Source organism: Aulonocara stuartgranti (assembly GCF_965226115.1).
Source record: "Aulonocara stuartgranti genome assembly, chromosome: 1".
Lineage (NCBI taxonomy): Eukaryota > Metazoa > Chordata > Actinopteri > Cichliformes > Cichlidae > Aulonocara > Aulonocara stuartgranti.
This window is the reverse complement of record NC_138939.1, coordinates 23,662,985-23,686,226: the sequence shown is the minus strand read 5'-3', so window position 1 is coordinate 23,686,226 and position 23,242 is coordinate 23,662,985. Positions and strand designations below refer to the sequence as shown.

The following is a 23,242-nucleotide window of genomic DNA, read 5'->3' as shown; positions in this document are numbered from 1 at the left end:
AGTCTGAAATCTGTCCTCAGGGTTTGTTTTTTTTCAGTGAGTGAAGTTCTAACAATCTTTTATTCATAAGTTTTCACTGATTAGCAGGTATGCCTACGTGATAATATAAAGTCCAACCCCAGGAACACTCCAGGTTTGTGTCTGTGAATCACATCTCCAATCCAGTTTTGTTCCATACTTCGCATTGCTTCAAATCACACCCTCACTCCCTATCTGCTCCACCACTGTATAACTATACAAATAACGCGAATAAGAAAACAAAGAATGAAAAGAAAAAGACTTTAAAGATGAGCCTTTAGAGACTCTATAGTGCCTCTCTTGGCAAAGCAAATGTATTTGGCATAACAATGCATTTATGTCTGCTTGCTAAAACTGCAGGACAGGACAGATTAAAAAATAATAAAAATAATAACATTTTACAGAACAGAGAGCTACTTCTAGAAAGCTTCAAAAAAGCTTCAAAATACTCCACTGCATTTGGTGGAGTATTATCTGGACTGGGTACAATCAGCTCAGGTGACCCTTACTAAGCTAGTTAGTGTTAGCTGATAACATATAAGTCCAAATATTTTTAGATGTGGTGATGACCGTTAGAGGCATCAAAACTGTGCCCCCAAACCTATGGGTTATGTCACATCTTTTATATACAGTTAGGTAGGTTTGACAGTTTTCTGTACACCACTAAAGTGGATTTTAAATCAAGAAATCAAGATGTGATTGAAGTGAAGACTTTTAGATTTAATTCAAAGGTTTTCACAAAAGTAAAGGAATTACAGCAATTTTTATACATAATCTGCCATCCAAATGTAATTATAAAAACTGACCTAGTTTTAAATATAAGGTTTGTTTTCAATACATGGATGAAAATCCTTCGCAAACAGCGTTTGCCTGAAGTCTAGAATTTATGGACATCACCAAATGCTGTGTTTCCTCCCTTGAAATACTCTCTAAAGCCTTTACTGCAGATACATAGTTGCTGCTTGTTTGCGGGTTTTTCTGCATTCAGTTTTGTCTTCAGTAATTGCAAAGCATACTCTACTTGTTTAATATTTGGCAACTGACTTGTCATTGAAGAATATCATATTTATTTACCTTGTGAAATTCTTGGGTTGCTTTTGCAATATGATTCTAGTCATTATCATTTGCACCGTGAAGTGCTGTCCAATCAATTTTGCAGCACTGGACTGAATCTGAGCTGAGAGTATAGCCCTGTACACTTTACAATTAATCCTGCTACTTCTATCAGGAGTCACATCATCAGTAAAAACTATTGCTGCTAGTTCCACTGGCAGCCACACATACTCATGCCATAACATTACCATAACCATATTGGACAGGTAATGTCATCGGATCATGAGCTGTTTCTCTCCTTCTCCATACTTTTCTGTTTTTATCGTTCTTTTACAAGTTCATCTTGGTTGCATCTCTCCAGAAATGTTCAGGCTCTGTTAGATGTTTTCTGACCCTCCTGTTCTTCAGTGGTTTGGACCTTAGTATAAACCCTCTGTATTTCCATTCATAATGGCACTTCTTGTTTGTAGACCTTGACAATGATACACCTGCCTCCTTGAGAGTGTTCTTGACAGAATATTGCGATCATTTGCTTTGGTTATACTCTGTGGTCTCCCAGGCGTCTAAGCAGTGCTAAGTAGTGCACCTTTTAAAGACTGTACCAGACAATAAAGTTGCCCACCTTTGGCCACTAATGTTTTTCATATCTCTCTGTCTATTTTTCAGCTTGATGGCTTCCTTCACTTGCAACAACATCTCACATGGAAAATTCCCATGACAAGTTACCAAATAGGTTCAACACTTGGTATTAACTCCAAATTTTGGTTTTGCTTAATTTCTCATAAATTAACAAGGGAACAGACTTCACCAGTGAAACAGCCTGCCAGCCAGTTACTTTTAACAATTTGAAAATGTGGGACTGTGTATAAAAAAAAGCTGTCATTCCTAAACAGATAATGCAATATTTCTTGCAAAACCCCTTGAAAAATAAAACTGAAAATGTGCACTTAAACCATAACTTGACTGTGGTGCTATACAGAAGCAAAAATACAGGGAAAAAATGTGTAACTGTGGACCTAACTGTAGTTTCTATTGGTGTCTCTAATAACAACAATATCACATTGTTGTCCTGAAGTGTCTCAAAAAGAAACACCAATGTATGAGGAAGAAACATCCGCTCAACTTTGTGCTGAACATTGGAGGGGTCAGGATCTCTGTCTAAATAAATAAATAAATCTGGGTAAATTCCCAGATGATTAAACATGCAACTATTTTGCTTGATAATAACTGAAATGAGTAAAGAAGATCAACAGCCGATTTATGCAAGATAGGAAGAACCAGGCTCAGGGAGGGGTGGCCATATGCCGTGACCGGTTGGGGGTGATGGAGGGAAGAAAAAACTCACACATGGAGTGTCATTAATGTCATTTCTACAGGAGCCCTGGGAAGGTTTGGATAACCTTAAAAAATGTAAAATAAAGTTCAGCGGTTTAGATGTAGGGAGGCAAGTCCAGGATCAACATTGCATCTGACCAATCACTTTGTTAAGGTGTCATAGCTTTGCAACTTGGAAAAAACCTGCCGATGCCCACTGAGGGAAAAAAAATATCCAAAAACGGGGTCAGTTAAGGTCAAGGTTATGGATGGGGGTTGGGATGTGATCATGAATGGGTTTAGGGTTACTGGGCTATAGTATGATTCTATCGGATTAGGCTTATGTTTCGTATGTGGTGTTATGGTGTTTCCACGTTACAAAACTATGACGTCACTACAATTTGATTGGTCTCTTGTGTTGTTGAACCTGGGCAAATATTAGATTTGTTGACAGACCAGTCCACCGTGTGCCTCATTATAAGAAGGGAAGAAATTGATTTTTTTTTAAAAACCTAGCAGGTGATTCAGAAGAGGTTAAACGTATAATATAATAAGATTTACTCAGACTATTACATTTACTTTAGTATAAAATCCAAACCAACGGACAGTGCACAAAAGACCTAAAAAAACAGCTGGTGGGGTGGAAAGGGACAGCTCAGGTTGAGCAGTCTGGAGAGAGTTAGAGAGGCAAGGCTGAGATGATTTGGACATGTGCAGATGAAATAATAAACAGGAAGACCAGACAAAGGATGTTGAAGATGGAGCTGCCAGGCAGGAGGAAAAGACCACAGAGGAGATTCATGGATGCAGTGAAGGAGGACATGGAGAGGGTTGGTGTGACAGGGGGAAATGCTATGAATAGGGTCAATGGAGGCAGGTGTAAAGATGGAGATGGAGTGATGCAGCCGAAAGAAGAAGAATTAGTAGAAGAGGTGATTTTAACATGAGACCAGAGTTGTTTAGTAATGTTTTTGTGTGTCACTGTTGTAATATACTTACATAATCTTCATGGTATGTCTAGATTTTTTGGTGATATGTCAACATTTGGGATGATGACACTGTGTTAATAATTATTTAATAACAATGGATCAATTTCATTTTCTGGGCATGTAATCTTAGAATATTCCCACATTTGAAAAAGACAAGAGAGAACAGCAATGAATACTTCATTTCATGTTTTAATTACACAGTTACATTGTTCAACACAGACAATAACCTGAATTAGAATGTTTTACAGCTTCACACATCCAACAGAGCGAACAGTTAAAGAGCGGTATTAGCAACAGGGAGGAAAGCATGCAAGAAATAAATACAAATAAGAATTGAATTCTTCTGGCACAGTTTACTTCATCTAAAAATGGCAACAGGACCGTTTGAAGAGGGAAATTAAACAAAAGGGAAAAGATCTTCAAAGCGCCATCCTTTCCTACAGAAACATGTTTTTCTGTAATAATGTATTGCACATTACAGTATAGAATGCTTCCCTACACATAAAAAACCATAAACCTTTATTCAGTTTATGTAAAGATAAAAACAAGACCATCCTGAGCCATGGCTTTTGGGAAAACAAGTTCTGTATCCACTGTTTGCCACCTTAGCTTTCTACTGTAGCTATATATTGGAGCCTGTTTCACAGGAAGGACAAGTCAGCGTCACATCTGATGAGCTTTGAAGCTTCTCTGGTTGGAGTTGGGAGGAACAAACACCAACCTGCTAATATCTGTCTTCTCTAAACATGTGTTTTGCCCATATCATGTACATAGTTAAACAAATAAGACACATGGCCAATGCAAAGTGTTTGGAGACCCTTGGATGGTATTCACAACAGCAGAGCCCTTATGTGTTTGCCATATATAATATCTTCACAGAGAAAAGTAAATGACACCACAGCACTAATGCACTAATTGCATTTGTTTCATTACCCCAGCTGATCTTCTGTATCCTACTGTCCACTGAACCCAGGAGGAGTGAAGGACAATTTTGCTCTTTCCTGTGCAGATTCGAACTGCAGTCTCATATCTCACGCAATCAATCACAGCTGACGTTCTCTACTGCTGGGACATAACACAAAAATTAGAACCAAAGCGAAATTGAACTGAGATGGTTGTAGCTTTTGGTTGTGTTTTGGTCATTTATAATGGTCTGTTGGGTTTGGCTTTGTTTCGTTTATCTGAGGGCTTACTCACAGACATGGAGGCACACACACGAGCAGCGCGCTCGAAAGATGAACGGAACTGCCGCCACAATGTTGCGTGGATGTGGATGTTATAGAAAAACGTGTCACTGTACTGCAAAAAGCTGCTGCTACATACTGTGAATCAATGTGCCACTGTACACGGCCTGGGATGTTTCATTAAAGCTCTGAAGGTTTCAAGTAGTTTGTACAGAGACATAAAGAAAAAAAGACTTACAAAAACACACACACACAACCATATGCACACACACGCACACACACCATGCATTCATTTTTATCTCTGCAAGGCTTTGTGACTGTAAGAACACGCAATCAGTAGGCTGTTTGAAAGGAGAGGCTTCTATTATTTTTACAGAAGCACTTTTCAGTATGTAGACAACAAGCGCTTTGATTGCTTGAATAATAATTCTACACTTCTGAAACTCAGCCGGTTCATTGAGGGCGGTCTTCACTCCTGGGCTCTGAGCGTGTGTATTTCAGACACTTTGGTTAACTGGTGTAGCTGAGCTCTAACCTTTATTACTTCTGGTCTGCTGATTCACACCATTTCAGAACCTACTATGGCAATACAGGAGTACTTTGGTCTGTGCTTTTATTGGTTTTGGACAACAAATGGCATGTCATGGTCAATTCTCTGATCGGTTTGGTAATACGGAGGTCTGACTGCATGTGTGCCTGTTACTAAATTCTAGCAGTATCAGCTTTTTAGTGGGATGTGTTTTAAAAAAGAAAAGAAAAAGAGAGACACTAGGGTCTGAGAGGAATAAATAGATTTAAACATTATGAGTAAAGACAGTTCTCTACAACGCTATTTCCTTTTATGACGACTTTTGAGCGGGCATGTGTGTGTGTGTCCATGTCTGCTCTCAACCCAGCTTTTCAAAGTCCAGGTTAACCTCTCCTGGTGGTTAGCTGTATGGTCACAGGAGGTAGCTAGTGTGAAGGGAGGGTTGTGAGCAGTGGTTTGTGGTAGTAGTGGAGGAATTCGACATCAGGGTAAAAGGAACAAGTCACAGAAAAAGAAAATAGGCTGAGGTCAGCGCCTTAACATGGTAATTCTAACACACATACATAAATGCTACACACGAATGAAGGGGTACCTTGCAGCTTATGTCATTTGAAATATGGTCTCAGATAGTCAAAAAAAAAATCAATCCAACAAAAACTAAAAAGTAACAAAGAGTTTTTGTTTTCCCATGCCCCAACTGCAAAAACAAAGTTACTCTTTTTTCCCCATTTGGTCCAAGCAAAGGACGCCAAGCATGTAAGCTATACAATAATCAATATAAAATATGCACACACATTTTTTTCAAGGCTTTTTGACTGTTTAGTATTCTCGTGTTAACCTTATTGCTGAGGCGTGTGGGAAAGCCTGGAAAAGAAAAAACAGCGCGAAAGAAGTCGTGCTACTCTCTTGGCCTGAAACTAAAGACCTGCCCCCCACCCCACCCCCACCCCCAGGTCAGCAGCTTATACTCAAATTGTTTCTTTACAAATGAACAATAAGCAGCGAGGAGTAAAGAACAACATTTTAAAGATTGGGTATCAAATTAGATTTGTCATGTACTGTAGCTTAACACTGGCGTATCGCTTAATCCTGCACCATGGGAGAAACAAACACTGTTAACCACATGCACGCAGACTGATGAGGACCAAGAGAGAGAGGATCACTACAGGGGCGCTGGAGCTAAACGGCTGGTAAGAAACTGAGTGCTTGACGTGATGTGTCAAGTATGACATTTCCAAAAATTGGTGTAAATGAGAAGAAAAAAACAAACTAATTGAGTTACCACTGAGCCTTTCTATTAATACACACTGTTGAGTCACCTACTGCAGGATGCAGAGCTGTTTTGCCACTGTTGCCAACAGTTTCCTCCACTCGGAGTCACATGACACTTTGATTTGAGTGAAAATTGAAAAAGTGTTTAACTTGTATGAGAGAAAAGAAATTTGATCAATTTTAAAAACAAATGTACTGTGAAAAAAAATCTGGACATTAAACTTTAAAGGTTTCTGTTATTTGGCAAACACATTTTTGGACCTCTTTAAATACTATGTACATTCACATTAAGTTACTGATGTTACTTTAAATATATTTATATGTATCTATATTATATGACACCCTATGGGCAGTTGCTGAGGTTCCATTCAGTAGCTGAATTCTCTTCATATTGCACCTCCGTCCTCTCACTGTCTTACAATGCGAGCAATACAAAATATTCTACAAGAGGGGTTTCCATCTCATTGATATAGATTCAACAAATCAAACAATAAGTACAATGCAGGCCTTCCTCTCATAAACAAAAGCGTCCTTGCTCTGTCTTCACTGCTCAACCCGAACTCAAAGGAGGAAAGTGAAAGGTAGCAAAACAAAAACAAAAGTCCGTCTTTCCGGATATACACAAGGGCAGCACGTGTGGACATCAGCAACAAGAGACATTATTGAAAAATGAAGAGAGGAACGATATCTACAAGCGGGTTCAGCCCTACCCGTGGGGCTTGCTTTGTGGCTCTCTGTCCAAAGCCAGCGGAGGGGTAGGGCACATGTGAGTCAAGTAGTTGGGGAAGAACATGGAAGGGAGGAGAGGGGTGAGGGGAGGTAGAAAGAGAAAGGAGAACAAAGTCTACACCGCCCTTTTTTAGGCTCTGTCTTGTGTTTATCATGCTTTGGAAAAGGAGGGAGTGAATGTAAAGGTAATTCCTTCAAAGATCTCCTCGCTGTGGAGCGTAAATTAAAAACAAAACAAAAAACAACAAAAACTTACAAACAATCCTTCCACGTATCTCCATAGTTTGTAATGCCATCTTGGACAATGTTTTCAAGCTTGTGTTGAGGGTTTTTTTTCTGTTTCGGCAGCTCCTTTGCCATGTACACACCATCATCTCCTTTGAGGCTGTGTAGCTTTTTTCCTTCCTCTTTGTCCTCTCTACCATTTAAACAAAAACACACTGTTGCAGGGTTTCCATCTATTTCATTAAGTCTTTCTTGTAGGTAAGTTCAGAGCATTGTCCATATTCACTAGTCTGGGCCGTCTCTGAGGAATCGCTGTACTTTTACCCAGACTGCAGGAGGCAGCTGCACATCAAAGCAGGTCACAGTTTGCTGTCTCTGGGTCCCGTTTTGCAGCTCCTCTGCAGCCCGGTCGTCTCAGGGCTGGCTTATCTGCTGAGGAGGTGATGTTGCTTTGTGTTTGGTTACAAGATGAGTGCTTCTCTTTATCGCTTACTTACTCACTTTGGCAGTGTAATACAAAGGTTTGGATCATGTTATTTTTCATCTTTGAAATCATTTGGGTTCATAATGGTGCAGAGAGGTGAGTCCGGTGTAGATTTTCTTGGCTCGCTAGCAAGGTAGTTAGCAGTTCAAAATTAAGTTATTTTTTTCATATCATTACTGTTATCATAATCAACATCAGCATCATCGCTATTATTCTTTATTTAGAATATTTGGACTTCTCTTTGTTTTCCCTTAAAGCCAGAAAAGAACTTTTAATAAATACTAAGTTGTGTTTCTGAGGAATTAATCGCATCCCAACTTTTACCCCTTCCCTCAAAAATAACAAAAAAGGTATTATGCTCCTTGCCTTTCTCCAATAGGATACTAGAAAAAGTCCCACATCTGGAAACTGTTTGGACTGTTAGTGCACATCTCAGGGCTCATCTCATTGGTGCTAAATTAAAGGGAAATCCTATCCAGGTGCTAATCGGCCTAGTCATCCCCCATTGATGCTGCCTCCTCACAGCCCTTATAGTGGACATTATTTACCATGCTTACGTTACTGAGGGCAAATCTTCAAGTCAAAGCTCATGTTCTCAGCAAACACATCTGATATGTTTCTTCAACAGAGAAAGGAGACACTGCACTCGTCATGCTTTACACTACATTGAACCCCAGACCACAATCTTTGTATCTGTGGCTGTAAAAGAGAAAGTATTCTGGAGGAAGGTGAGGAAACAAGTCCATCATCAGGTTAAAGAGAAGATGTTACAGATCGGGATATGAGGGAAATAAGAGGTAAAGGAGGGGACTGGAGCAGTTTGCGATGAAGATTCCTCAGTTTGGTTTTGTGTGGAGTGTGAGCGCTGTCACTTCGGTATGCAGGGAGGGGACGAAGTTCAGACGTCAGCGAGAGGTGGCATCCAGTAGTGCGGGGGTGGCTGGAGTTGTGGAGCGAGAGGCACTGCTGGAACTGCTCTCTTTGGGGCTGGCAGAAACACTTCCGCTGCCGCTGCCGGCCCCTCCCGCAATACTGCTCTGGGCTGCGAGTGACAGGGGTCCTGGAGGAGTGCGCTCGGAGTGAGTTGGGGGCGCGCTGGAGGAGGCGGAGGAGCTGGAGGAGGGGGTTCCTAGAGGGACACTGCTGCTCCCTGGCAGCCCCTGAAGGCCTTGACCACAGACGTGGTGGTGCTTCTCCCAGTCTTTGTGTTGGCAGAAGGAGCCACAGTAGCGAGCTGTGTTGCAGCCGCTGCACGTCTCGCTGGCTTTCCTCCCACAATTCCAGCAGCTCTGTTGAGACAGTAGGGAGAGAGTGGGTCGATAAAAATAAGTCTATTTTGTACTCAACCAAGCAGAGTTTACACTTCCTAACGCTGCAACAAGAGTCTAGATTTGCCAGCAGGAAATATGTTATTTCTCCACTGCATTACCTTAATATAAAAACAGTCAAATGTCACATGTCTGAACGATTTCAGACCTGTGGCACTCACCCCCATTCCCGCCAAATGCCTGGAGAGACTGGTCATTAAACACATCAGAGCTGCTTTTCCACCATCTCTGGACCCGCACCAGTTTGCATACAGGGAGAACCGGTCAACTGAGGATGCGATCGCCACAGTGCTGCACATATTATTGAAGCACTTGGAACACTGGAACACCTATGCACGGCTCCTCTTTGTAGACTACAGCTCGGCTTTTAATACCATCGGGCCATATAAACTCCGTCCCAAACTCCACCAACTGGGACTCAACTCCTCTCTGTGCAACTGGATTGTGGACTTCCTCACTAACCGTAGACAGAGTGTCAGAGTGGGTAAGAACACCTCTTCCACCCTTGTGGTCAACACCGGTGCCCCTCAGGGGTGTGTTCTGAGCCCTCTGCTATACACTCTCTTCACCCATGACTGTATTTTCTCCTGCGCGTCCAATCTCATTGTTAAGTTTGCCGATGACACCACAGTGCTCGGACTTATATCCAACAATGATGAGACAAACTATAGGACAGAGGTGCAACAACTAGAGTCATGGTGCCACGACAATAACTTGGTCTTAAACACCAAAAAGACCAAGGAGATCATTGTAGATTTCCAGAGGAAGGGTCATAACAACCATCTGCCTCTCTTCATTGGTAGTGAGGCGGTGGAGAGGGTGAGCAGTTTTAAATTCTTGGGGGTAACTGTGACCGAGGACCTGTCCTGGGGCAACCATATCACCTTAGTTGCACGGAAAGCCCAACAGCGCCTCTACTACCTGAGGAGACTGTGGAGCGCACACATTCCCAGACCTCTGATGTTGAACTTCTACAACTGTGCCAACAGCAGCGTTCTGACGTATGGATTTCTAGTGTGGTTCCCCAGCTGCACCAAGGCCGACCAGCAAGCACTCCAGCGGGTGGTGAAAGAAGCTGGCAGAATTATTGGAACAAGTCTGCCAGAGATCAGTAATATCTTCCCCACTCGCTGTCTGAGGAGGGTGCACAGTATCCTGCGGGACCAACATCACCCTGCGCGCCACCTTTTCCACCTGCTGCCCTCAGGGAGAAGGTACAGGTCTATACAGGCCAGAACATCCAGACTGGCCAACAGCCTGTATCCACAGGCTGTGAGGCTCCTGAATTCTGCCCCCCTCCCCTCTCTGCCCCCCTCTCACAGACAATAACCATATCCAACTTCTTAATAGCACTGAACTGGTCTGCATTGGTGCATTATATCTTTATTCTCTTCCCCCCCCCTGCCCCCCCTCTTTCTTAAATAGACAACCATCATATCTCACAGTACAATAATATTGAACGGGTTGCATTGTTGCATTTTGTCATGTTTCTCAGGTCTTTGTCTGAATGTCCTATGAACATTACCTGTCTTGTTCTCATGTTGTTGCTAAGGATTGTCTCATTGCACTGAAGTCACACTGGGTTAAATATTTACACTTGGGTTTTAAGGGGTATTTGTTTTTGTTTTTTACGGGTTGTACGGAAGCCCCAAACGCAATTTCATTGTTCTTTGACAATGACAATAAATAAATACTTGACTACTTGACTATGCAGGTTATTTTTCCCAAAAATATTACAGTATCGTTACGATGTAACACAGTGTGTCATTCGGGTGATATGAAAATAAAACAACAACTATATTATACCACAAGACTGCACAGTAGGTATGTTCTTCAAAGGCATCAGCTTTTGCATTTTTTTAACTTTATTCATCAAAAACAATGCATTACAGTTCAGAATACTGTATTTTTAAAACAATTTCTCACATTGTACATGTTAAAACCTAAACTAAGTGGCATTTACAAGCCAGTTTGTGTGTGTCATCCACAATTTGTCTGCTCCTCTTTGCATGGGGATTCAATGTTATGGATTTAATTCTTGGTCCAAGGCCACTGGTTTGTGTTACCAGCAGGTGGTGGTCAACTGCTCACTAATGGCCTCAGCCTGGCACTCTGCTCCAACCATCTGGGTCTGTCTGCTTTTATTTACACAGACAACTGGACTGCTTCTGCAGTAATGATGACAACATGCTGCTGCTGCACCAAACCGAGAGAAGCCAGCTGCATGGATTACACAATGCAAGGTAATGTCATGGTCCTGAGTCTGTCGACTCAGTGTTTTGTGTTTTTTTATATTATTCTGTGTTCTTGTTTATTCTGTTATATCTTTTGTTAAGGTTTGCCATTTGTTAGGGTTTTGTTCTATGCCTGCCTGCTCCCACTTCTCCGTGTTCCCTCTCTGTCCATGGTGTCACACTGTATGCCCGTGAGTCTGTCTGTTAAGTTCAGTGTCTTGTCTGGTTCTCTGTGTATGTGAGTGTGTTCAGTTTACGTTTCCCCTGTCTCGTCAGCTCTGATTTCTCCCAGGTGTGTTCCCCTCCTGTCTCTCATCTCTTGATTATTGCTGTGTGTATTTAAGCCCTGTGTGTTCTCCTGCCTGTTGCAGTTATTTCCCTGCATCACCCTATGTTGGTTCCCTGAGTCTCCCTGCAGCGCCATTTCAGGTCTGCTTGTGTTAGTTTTTCCCAGTTTAGTTAATCTTAGGTTCAGCACTTGCCACCTCCTTTGCTGTTTGTTCTATCTCCGTCACAATAAAGCTCACTCTCATCAAAGTCAGTGCTTGCATCTTGGGTCCTACGTCCAACCTCCACTCGTCTGCCACTGCGGACGTGACAGGTAAGGGGAGCAAAGGGTAATGGATCAAGAAAGCCTTAAAACAAAGGGCCTGATGACTGATTAAGGAATTTAAAGTTCCAATGAGAGAAGGATGAGGCAATATGTCGGTAGGGGGTCTGTGATACTCACTTCACTGGAGTCTTCCTGCTGGTTGATGACTGTTAATGCATCCTCAGAGGCTTGCCTCTTGGCTTCAGCCAGTGCCCTCTCCATTTTGGAGCGCTCGGCAGAAATCATCTCATGAGCCTTCCTCTCAGCGTCTGACACTGCTTTCTGCAGCTCCGACATCGCCTGTCGCTTCACCTCATTCACTGCCTCCTCTGAGAGAGAGAAAGAGAGAGAGTGTTAGTGCTTATGGCCATCGTCCCATCCAGCCTGCTCTGTCTGTCATCCTTTATTAAGGCTCTTTAAGCTGCCGTCTTGTTGTAACGTGGCAAACAGATGTACATCATCCAAGATTTAAAACTTTATGCCAGGAGAAGTGTGAAAAAAAGAAAAGAAACCAGACTTCAATAATTTATTCAAACACGTCTGGTCACAATCATTTTCAGAGCTGACAACAGCAGATGTCACCAACTCGGTTGTTCATCAAGCACCCTGAATGAATTGTCATCCTATCACAAGAACAGTTTTACCAGAAACTGACAAGAGTTTACAGTAAAGGGCGAATAATTTCCCCCCGCAGCCGGCACACATATCTCCACCGGCTGACTTCCTACAATGTAGGCTTCATCACATGGTCTTTTGTTTTTCCAGCAGGAGTCCACCATATGAGTTAGGAGGCTTTGTTTTTATAACAGGCAGGTGGGTAGACTCCTTTCCAGATGGCAGTCGAAAATAGAAACTTCCTGTAGTTCCTTCTCAGTAAGAAGCAGAAGTGATTACGTTTTGTGGTCTTTCATTACTGGCCTCGCAGCGCACAACATGTTTTCCCGTAGGACTTCATTCGCCTCGGAAATAGTTTGCCAAAAACACACTGTTTAGCATTCAAATGCTAATGTGGTATGTTGCGATGACAAGATGTGAATTCCTCTAACATATTTTCTACCAGCAAAGACAGCAATATTTTCATACATTGAATAATATTTCTCCAGATAACCCACATGACCCAATTATAGCAACGTGCGCACACGCATAAAGACACAAATGACACCCTAAAGTGGATTGCTAGGCGGGTTAGACGACGCAGTTCTCTCCCCTGCTCAACATTTCCTCCAGTCAATGTTTGTTTGAAGGGGAACTCATAAATAACTGTCACTTTTCCTTGCCGCTCCACTCCAGTTGTTTCAAACTACTGTGCAGAAAGATAGGGAGTGAGGGGGAGCCTTATCCACACTTTGCTGCTGTGTACATGCGCATGGCAGCGTGTGCATGGAGCTCTATGTGAGCTTGTGTGAATTCAGCGCTCTTGTGCTAAAAAAAAGTTTGCATTCTGTCAACACTGTACACATATAGTTACACTTAAGGCACACGTGTCTGTCCTGTCCCACATCCTGTCATTCCCTCACTACCTTCATTTTATTCCTACTCCCCCCCCCCCCCCCCCTCCCTACACCCCTCCTTCTCCTCCTCTTCTTTCTTCTCTACCTTGCAAACACTATCTGCATTATTCCAAGCTTCTCAATTATCTGGCCTAATGCATGCACCACTAAGATTAGTTTGCAAATTTAATTAATTCTTATCAAGGAGACTGCATAGCAGATGCTGGGGCAATTAGCACTTAATGGAAAACACGGGGGCGGCAATATTAACGTTTTAATTCTGCAGGGATTTGGCAAGTCCCTGAGATGTGTTATTTCTGTCTGCTTTTTCACACTTCAGATCTTATTTTTCAAAAGCAATGCAGTCTCTCAATGTGAACCAGACCAGAGAACACGTGTCTGGTTTTAATTAAAAAAAGCGAGAGGTGCCGCAGCTACATCAGCACAGACTACCAGGGTGCTGAGATAGAGCTGACACTTATGCACATACACGCACACAAACATTGGAGGTGAGATGCTGGGAGTGAGATATGTTACTCACCCTGCTTGTTTTGGAGGTGCTTTAGTGCTGGGGAGAGCGGGATGCTTGTAGTACCTGTATGAAAAACAACTGCAATTAAAAGAGCCTTTTGCTGCCGGTGAAAATGCAGCACAGTATTTTGCAGACAGCAGCAGCATCTATTCCTCCGCAGAGTATTGGAGTATGAGTGCAGAATAATGGTGCTGGGACTGAGGTGGAACAAGGGCTGAACCAGACCGCTCCCGGGACAGGCTCTATCTAACATGCAGGTCCCATGCGGTGCAACGCTCCCACCTGCTTCCTTTTGGCAAAATTAGCCAAAAATAAAGCTTTTTTTGGATTTCTTCTTCTTCTGTCTCTATATCTCAGCAGTTTGTTTCTTATTCCCTTCAGTCAAAGGTCTGTGTATGAAATGTGAGTGGAAAAAGTGGGATAAAAATTCAAGTGCTCCCGATGATGGAGACCAGTTAAAACTCCACCTTGTGCTGTGCTGTGCTGCCGCGGCCTACCGTAGGCCCACTGACTGCATTTTCACTGCAGCTTTAACTGCAGTGGCCTTTCATGGTGGTGACAGATGGAGGGCATTTATCCTAATGACACAGAGGACGTCCAATCCTCTGGCCTGATGGACCTACAGCTGTAAGGCCTCTGCTCTGTCTGTCTGCAGCCGGGGTGAGGGCCGTGAAGAATGACGACAGTGTTTGTGTGTGTGTTTTGTTAGTCTGTGTGAGGTCAATCACGGAGACAATAGAAAGAAGAAGAAGAAGGAAGATGCTTGACTCTTACCAGCTTTCCTCCAGATTTCTTCCGGGAGGTATCCTGAGGGAGGCCTGTGTAAGAAGTCTCGATGGATCTCTGAAACACACACGCAGGCTCACACTCAGTGTCGATTGCATGCACATGGAGACAAACTGTTGATCTGCTCGAACACACATCCATCCATGACTGCCCTACAGTTTCCAGTTCTATTTTTGGAATCGATAAAAAGGTATAAAAAGGTAAAATGTGTGTATATATATATGTGGCAACATCAGTACAGTAAACAGGCTGCCATAGACTTTCTCCAACTATTTGTGGGAAGGAAGTGGAATATGGGAGCTAGACGTGAATACAAATCTTAATTACGAATGAGCATGCTGTCGACATAAGGGTGCAATCAGCTGGTTAAAGATCCAGGATATTGCAAGGAGATGTTTTGTATGCCTCACAGTTTGAGCTAAAATTTGTAAATCTGCTGTAAATATCATCATCTGACTGACTCTCTGTGTCTAAATTGATATATTACGGCGTTTCCAGCATTTTAAGTAAGCCCTACCTTGCCGTGAGTGTTTTGCTTTGCCAAACATACCCTGCGTGTGTTTGTCTACCTGTCTGTCTGCCTGTCTGCCTTTCAGCAGCCGAGGAAGTTCCTACGGGCAGTGACTCGCTGCTGCTAGCTGTGTTGGAGGAGGAGTTGTGGTGAGGAGGAGGAAGAGGAGGAGGAGGAAGGCAGTGCTGTCCGTTGCTCCCACCTTTTTTCATCTCCTCCACGTCACTGTAGCGCCGGATCCAGTGATTCATCTCCTCCCGGTCGGCCTCCTGGCAGCGGCGCAGCACTGTCAAAGAGCGCCTTGTCTTCTCTACCATGTCCATGATGCAGTTGAGGAGCTGCAAAGGCAAATGATATTTACTTAAAGTGATTAATGAACAAGAGGAGACGTTTACTGGTCCCCTCCGCCCCAGAAAAAAAGTAAACTAATGGGAGGGAAGTTTCAAATGAAAGGTTTTGAAAGGGACCAGATTTTTAAATGGATTGTTTTTCCTAATAGCTCATGAGAACAAAACCTCTCCAAAACTTAAGAGCCACTTTTCCTGTCCCAAAACCAGACGTGTGCTTGCGAGCAGTGTGTGTTAGTGTCTCGACCTATTTGTTCATGAATTCCGTGCTTGTTGGTGAACGTCTGACAGCATTACGATGACGCAACGATGATAATTTAATTTAACAGCTGGGCTGCTGATGACAGTGTTGAACCGATTCCTTCTACCCTTCTGCTCTGCTCCTTGCCAGCTCAACAGATTTCCTTCCCCCTCCACCTCCCCCTTTATTGTAACCAGTGTAACTGTTTTCCAAAGTGCCCTGTCTTTCCAGACATAGAAAGATCTGCTAAATGGGTTTAGCATGGTTGACATTCAATCTATATCATTATTCCCATTCGTCTTTCCCTCTCTCCATCTCTGACTTCTTTCCCCTGCCTCTCCACCACCTCCCTCCCCTCTGAGTTAGCTATATTTATTTCAGTGAAGTGTTTCTAATTTGGCAGGGGTCCAGGCCTGGCCGGTTTCTCTCCATGACTGCAGCTCTTGTCTCAGCTGCTCACCCCAGCTGGAGCTGCTCTCTGCTGGGTCCTGAGCTCCATCTGGGGCCCTGTTTCTCTCTCTCTCTGTGTTTCTCACTCTTGCATTGTGTGTGCATGTATGTGTTTCTAGCCTACATGGTTTCTCATAGAGTTGAGTGCTAGGAATCCAGATAGGTGTGTGTCTGTTGTTAATTCACCGCACTGTCGCAGACCTCGTAAGGTCAACTGTCTGTCAGCAGCTCCTGTCCCTGTCATCTGCATGCCGTCAATTGCACTAAAACAAACTCCCCCCCCCCCCATTGTTTGATTTTGAATGAATCGCTACCTTATCGTGGTGGAGGGGTTTGTGTGTCCCAGGGATCCCAGGGGCTATGTTGTCTGGGGACTTTTGCCCCCTGGTAGGGTCTCCCATGGCAAATTGGCCCTGGGTGAGGGACCAGACAAAGAGCGAATCATAAGACCCTTATGAAAAGCACACCGAGGGAACAGTTTATCCTGCCCGGGATAGGGTTACCGGGGCCCCGCCCTGGAGCCAGGCCCGGGGAGGGTGCCCGAGGGCGAGCGTCTGGTGGCCGGGCCTTAGTCCATGGGGTCCGGCCGGGCACAGCCCGAAGAGGAGACATGGGTCCATCCTCCCGCAGGCCCACCACCCGCAGGAGGCGCCATAGGGGTCGGGTGCATTGTGTGCTGGGTGGCGGCCAGGAGCGGAGGCCCTGGTGGACTGACCCCCGGCTGCCAAGACTGGCAATAGGGACATGGAATGTCACCTCTCTGGTGGGGAAGGAGCCTGAGTTAGTGCGTGAGGTTGAGAGGTACCGGCTAGATATAGTCGGGCTCACCTCTACACATGGCTTGGGCTCTGGAACCAGTCTCCCGGAGAGGGGCTGGACTCTGTCTCAGTCTGGAGTTGCCCCTGGTGAGAGGCGGCGGGCTGGCGTGGGTATCCTAATATCCCCTCGGCTTGCTGCCAGTACGTTGGGGTTTTTCCCGGTGGACGAGAGGGTTTGTTCCCTGCGCCTTAGGGTCGGGGAACGGGTCCTGACTGTCATCTGCGCTTCTGCGCCGAGTGGCAGTTCAGAGTACCCAGCCTTCTTAGAGTCCCTGGGGGGGGTGCTGGAGGGTGCTCCACCTGGAGACTCTGTTGTCCTGCTGGGAGACTTCAATGCTCACGTGGGTAACGACAGCGAGACCTGGAGGGGCGTGATTGGGAGGAACGGCCTCCCTGATCTGAACCCGAGCGGTGCTCTGTTATTGGACTTCTGTGCTAACCACAGTTTGGCCATAACGAACACCTTGTTCGAACATAAGAGTGTCCATAAGTGCACGTGGCACCAGGACGCTCTAGGCCGTAGGTCGATGATCGATTTTGTAATCGTATCACCAGACCTGCGACCATATGTTCTGGACACTCGGGTAAAGAGAGGGGCTGAGCTGTCAACTGATCACCACCTGGTGGTGAGTTGGATCAGGTGGCGGGGGAGGACGCTGGACAGACCTGGTGCACCTAAACGCGTAGTGAGGGTGTGCTGGGAACGTCTAGCAGAGGCCCCAGTCCGCGAGATCTTCAACGCACACCTCCGGCAGAGCTTCGACAGCATTCCGAGGGAGACTGGGGACATTGAGTCCGAATGGACCATGTTCAGAGTCTCCATTGCCGAAGCTGCTGCATTGAGCTGCGGCCGCAAGGTGGTGGGTGCCTGCCGTGGTGGTAATCCCTGAACCAAATGGTGGACACCAGAGGTGAAGGGAGCCACCAGGCTGAAGAAGGAGTCCTATCGGGCTTGGTTAGCCTGTGGGACTCCGGAGGCAGCCGACAGGTATCGACAGGCCAAGCGGAATGCGGCTCGGGCAGTGGCTGAAGCAAAAACTCGGGTGTGGGAGGAGTTCGGAGAGGCCATGGAAAAAGACTTTCGGACTGCCTCGAAGAGATTCTGGCAAACCGTCAGTCGTCTCAGGAGGGGAAAGCGGTGCTCTACCTGCACTGTGTATAGTGTTGGCGGAGCGCTGCTGACGTCGACTGAGAAAATTGTCAGGCGGTGGAAGGAATACTTCGAGGACCTCCTTAATCCCACTGACACGTCTTCCGAGGAGGAAGCAGAGTCTGGGGATGAGGGGAATGACCCGCCAATTTCCGGGGGCGAGGTCACTGAGGCAGTTAAACAACTCCTTGGTGGCAGAGCCCCTGGTGTTGATGAGGTCCGCCCCGAGTTCCTGAAGGCTCTGGATGTTGTAGGGCTGTCCTGGTTGACACGCCTCTGCAATGTTGCGTGGAGATCAGGGGCAGTACCTGTGGACTGGCAGACCGGGGTGGTGGTCCCCATCTTTAAGAAAGGGGACCGGAGGGTGTGTTCCAACTACAGGGGGATCACACTCCTCAGCCTCCCTGGGAAAGTCTATGCCAGGGTGCTGGAAAGGAGAGTTCGTCCGTTAGTCGAACCTCGGATACAGGAGGAACAATGCGGTTTTCGTCCTGGTCGCGGAACACTGGACCAGCTCTTTATCCTTTCCAGGATACTTGAGGGTGCATGGGAGTTTGCCCAACCAGTCTACATGTGTTTTGTGGACTTGGAGAAGGCATTCGACCGTGTCCCTCGGGGTGTCCTGTGGGAGGTGTTGCGGGAATATGGGGTGTCTGGCCCATTCGATCCCTATACAACCGTTGCAAGAACTTGGTTCGCATTGCCGGCAATAAGTCGGACTCGTTCCCGGTGGGTGATGGGCTCCGCCAGGGCTGCCCTTTGTCTCCGGTTCTGTTCATAATTTTTATGGACAGGATTTCTAGGTGCAGCCAAGTGGCGGAGGGCTTTCGCTTTGGTGGCCTCAGAATCTCATCTCTGATTTTTGCAGATGATGTGGTTCTCTTGGCTTCATCGGGTGAAGGCCTCCAGCTCACACTGGAACGGTTCGCAGCCGAGTGTGAAGCAGCGGGAATGAGGATCAGCACCTCCAAATCTGAGGCCATGGTTCTCAGCCGGAAAAGGGTGGAGTGCCCACTCCGGGTCGGGGATGAGTTCCTGCCACAAGTGGAGGAGTTCAAGTATCTCGGGGTCTTGTTCGCGAGTGATGGGAGAAGGGAGCCGGAGATCGACAGACGGATTGGGGCTGCAGCTGCAGTAATGCGGACGCTGCACCGGTCCGTCGTGGTGAAGAGGGAGCTGAGTGTAAAAGCGAAGCTCTCAATTTACCGGTCAATCTACGTCCCTACCCTCACCTATGGCCACGAGCTGTGGGTAGTGACCGAAAGAACGAGATCGCGGATACAAGCGTCAGAAATGAGCTTCCTCCGAAGGGTGGCTGGCCTCTCCCTTAGAGATAGGGTGAGAAGTTCGGCCATCCGGGAGGGGCTCAGAGTAGAGCAGCTGCTGCTCCACATCGAAAGGAGCCAGCTGAGGTGGTTCAGGCATCTGACAAGGATGCCCCCTGGGCGCCTCCTGGGTGAGGTGTTCCAGGCATGTCACACCGGGAGGAGGCCCCGGGGCAGACCCAGGACACGCTGGAGAGATTATATCTCTCGGCTGGCCTGGGAACGCCTTGGTATTCCCCCGGATAAGCTGGAGGAGGTGGCTGGGGAGAGGGAGGTCTGGGCCTCTTTGCTTAGGCTGCTGCCCCCGCGACCCGGCCCCGGACAAAGCGGATGAAGATGGATGGATGGATGGAAGTAAAAAGGTGGTTGTCATTAAACACAGCTGCTTTGCAGATTCGTACATTATCGAGGTGCTTCCATTCCTCTGCCCACTCTCGATCTGTAAGACGGTGATCAATCACTTCCTCTTGGCGAGCTCCGTGGACTGCTATAAAAAAAGAAACCCACAAACACAAAGAAGTTTGTGCCACATTATTGTCATGTAGACTTCACACATCATCAACTCATTTTTTTTAAATAACTGTGTCGACATAATGAAATAAACTCCCTGACTTATTTCTTAGGCCTTACTAGCTATGTCAGTAAGGCAGCAGTTGTTAGCTTTGTCCATTAGCTGAGCGCACTGCTTTAATTTTCTTGTTTTTTGATTTTTTATATTTCCTGTACAACTCCTGCTGTATGCATTTTAATGTAAGTCCCATAATAAAGCATATAAAGACGCTGCATTATACAAATTTAGCACAAATCAAATTAGAAGAGTCACTGAAACACGCTCTAACATTGTCTATACATTGTTTATAATAAAACACACGCTCATATCTAATCAGTGAGATTGTTTGTATAAGAACCAGAAGGAAGGCATGTATGGTTGCTGCAGGTGACCACATGGGCATGTATGGCTGTGGTCTTTTTATAGACACAGTGCCACAAGGATTATCACACTGGACTGACAGGTGGCCTTTGTTCTCTACATACACCCCATTTATATACACTGAAGCTCGCTCGGTCTTGACCGTGAAACTGTGTGTAGTGTCACTGTGGTATTACTGACTTATCTAACCAAATGAATGCTTTGCAGCTGTTCTACCTGTCTGCCGGTGCCTGTCACGGACTTCGCGGTGTTCGTTATGCCTGTAAGCATCTCTGTATTGGTGTGCCAGAGCCATGTCTTCTAAACGATAGTGCTGGGGTCCCACTTGGGGGTTTGGCGGGTGGGGGATGCCATTGGGAGGGTGTGTGGGGAGTCCATTGAGAGGAGGGTGAGCAGGAAGACCTGTGCTGGGGCTGAAGCGTTGGCTGGGGCTGATGGTGCAGGGCCTCTTAGCCAGGTGCTCCGGGTGCAACCCATCTCTCTCAGAGCTGTCTTTGGTCCTGTGAAAGAGGACAGGGTGGTGGATTAATTCAGTGTTTCTGAGCCCAGATGGCCTGGAAACGGTGATTTAGCGGCATAGCCACAAATTATTTTGCTTTTTTCCTTTTTTGGATGTCATCAGTGGTAAAGTAATTGCAAATGTATCCTATTTAAAGTTAAGTTTAGAGAGCTTTAAGCCTTTAAAACTTTTTTCCAATGTTATCTCAAGTGTCATAATGCTTAAAAATACACAAAACTCATTATTATTCATCTCATATATATCTATATCTATCTATCTATCGATCGATCGATAGATCGATAGATCGAGATATATATATATATATATATATATATATATATATATACATGCTTCTCTTGTTATTCCATCCTTGGCCTTGCCAGACCACAGTGACTAATATGGAAACTGTGGGATGGCTTTGCAAGCATTGATATCCAATGCCAATGTATTATGTCAGAGTTCAGGAGAGCAAAATAAAGTGAAAGCCAGAATCTCCTTTTAGGAGAAAAGACTAGCTCTAAACATGTAGATGTGATTCCTTTTATGATAGCTATCTGTTGTCTGTCTTCTAATGTGTCTTTGTATTTGGTGTACGGTTAACCCTTGTGTGGTGTTCGTATTTTTGTTACTCAGCCAGTGTTCATGGGTCTGGTGGACCCGCTAGAGTTTTGGCTTTCCAAATTAACACTATCAAACAATTTTATGTTAAATTACTCAACAGATGTTTACTTCATCCCAATTACAAGACATATGAACAGCAAACATGGGTTACCTTTACCTTTGTTAGATCACATTTATGAATTAATGTGCTTCTCGTTTTTCTTTTATATAAAATGTTATAAATAAATCAGTTATAATCAAGTGGAGTGAGTGGAAAGACACAACACATTTACACGTGAAAAAATAATTAATTGTTTAATTTTTCTTTTGAAAAAAACTGAACACGGGTCTCACAGACCCGAACACCATACAAGGGTTAAATATCAAATGGTAACAGCAGAGTCTGATGGATAATTATTAAATGAAGACTCCAGTATTGCAAGTTAAACCTGTTTGAAGAGGCTTCAGGAAGGAACACAAATCTGTCTTTTTTTAAAGTTGAGCAACTACCATATGGTGTATGCCAGCGCACATACATCCTCACGCACACATCTTGCGTATCCCTGCTGAGAGGTGCTTGTTGTTCAACTGCGGTAAGTCAGTGCCTCTGCAAAGCTTTTGCACAGCTGTACGCCATATGAACCAAACAAAACCAAGTCCAAGCATACACCCTGCATCTCAAGCTCTTAATCTGAATATCCCTCAGCCTACTCTTAGATTGCAAGTATTTCTCCCACCCTGCTCTTGGGCTTAAGGGGCAATATGGGCTGAATGCTGTGTGTTTGGCAGATGTTTAGTGACGCTCATTTGTGTCTGTGTACTTTAAGTGTGTGTGTGTGCGAGAGGTTGTGTTTTCAAGCCATCTGGACAGTTTAAATGGGAGTGTTGATATTAATCTGTTTAGCTGGATGGCAATAGCTAGGCATTCAGATGGAAATCACTCTTTATTATCCTGGGGATCAAAGGCGAATAAATGCAACACTGATGATGATGGTGTGTGTTTATGTGTGTGCGTACTCGTTCTCAGTTATCCGTGTCTATATTATTGTGCATGTCAGCTATAATCGTACACATCCCTGGTTGTACTGTCTAGCAAATCAGAGGTATAGCTGGCATGACGTAGGCCTTGGCCCAGCTGTACACCCCCACCTCCCGTCCTCTGAGTCCTGCCTGCTGCGTATAAGCCAGAGGTTGTGAAGAGGATGTGTGGGGATTACAGTGGGATTGCATGTCCAGCTCCAACCTCTAGTCCCATTCAAAACCATAGCCACCACCTGTCTCCCCACACCCTGCCTAGGATGTGCTCAGCATTGTGGCCAGCACATCGCCATCTGGACACGTCTCTGACATATGGACAGCGGCCGGGAGCCCGCAGGTCAGGCGATGTAAGAAGGGGAGCGAGAGAGCGGGGTGAAGAAGTCAAATGCAAAATAAGGGCAGTGCCAGTAAGAGAAGAAGGAAGAAATGAAAAAGGGAAACGTCAGTTAATTCTCTCGTGTGTTATCCTCTTAGCTGAGCGAATAAATCAGAGTGCCGGGGAGAAATGTGGGACAATAGCTCTGTTAGACCTCCTGTCTGTCTTTGGATAATGTTCAGGACATGTACTGTACT

General features: G+C 45.1%; 1 protein-coding gene across 10 annotated transcripts in view; it reads right to left on the bottom strand.

Moving 5' to 3' along the window:
• Nucleotides 1-8,597: 8,597 nt before the first annotated feature.
• The window catches only part of cbfa2t3 (CBFA2/RUNX1 partner transcriptional co-repressor 3), a 41,820-nt gene continuing 27,175 nt past the window's right edge, over nt 8,598-23,242 (bottom strand). For 7 of the 10 annotated variants that reach the window (XM_082533827.1, XM_082533832.1, XM_082533830.1 and 4 more), the window contains 7 exons: nt 20,749-21,032; nt 20,003-20,088; nt 15,329-15,608; nt 14,748-14,816; nt 13,983-14,036; nt 12,090-12,280; nt 8,598-9,086 (listed from right to left, as the gene is read on the bottom strand). In XM_082533827.1, the coding sequence (XP_082389953.1) occupies nt 8,703-9,086; nt 12,090-12,280; nt 13,983-14,036; nt 14,748-14,816; nt 15,329-15,608; nt 20,003-20,088; nt 20,749-21,032 (1,348 nt within the window). In that variant the 3' untranslated portion in view covers nt 8,598-8,702. The remainder of the gene's footprint in view (nt 9,087-12,089; nt 12,281-13,982; nt 14,037-14,747; nt 14,817-15,328; nt 15,609-20,002; nt 20,089-20,748; nt 21,033-23,242) is intronic. The other 3 variants (XM_082533833.1, XM_082533831.1, XM_082533834.1) reach the window with 3 other exon arrangements.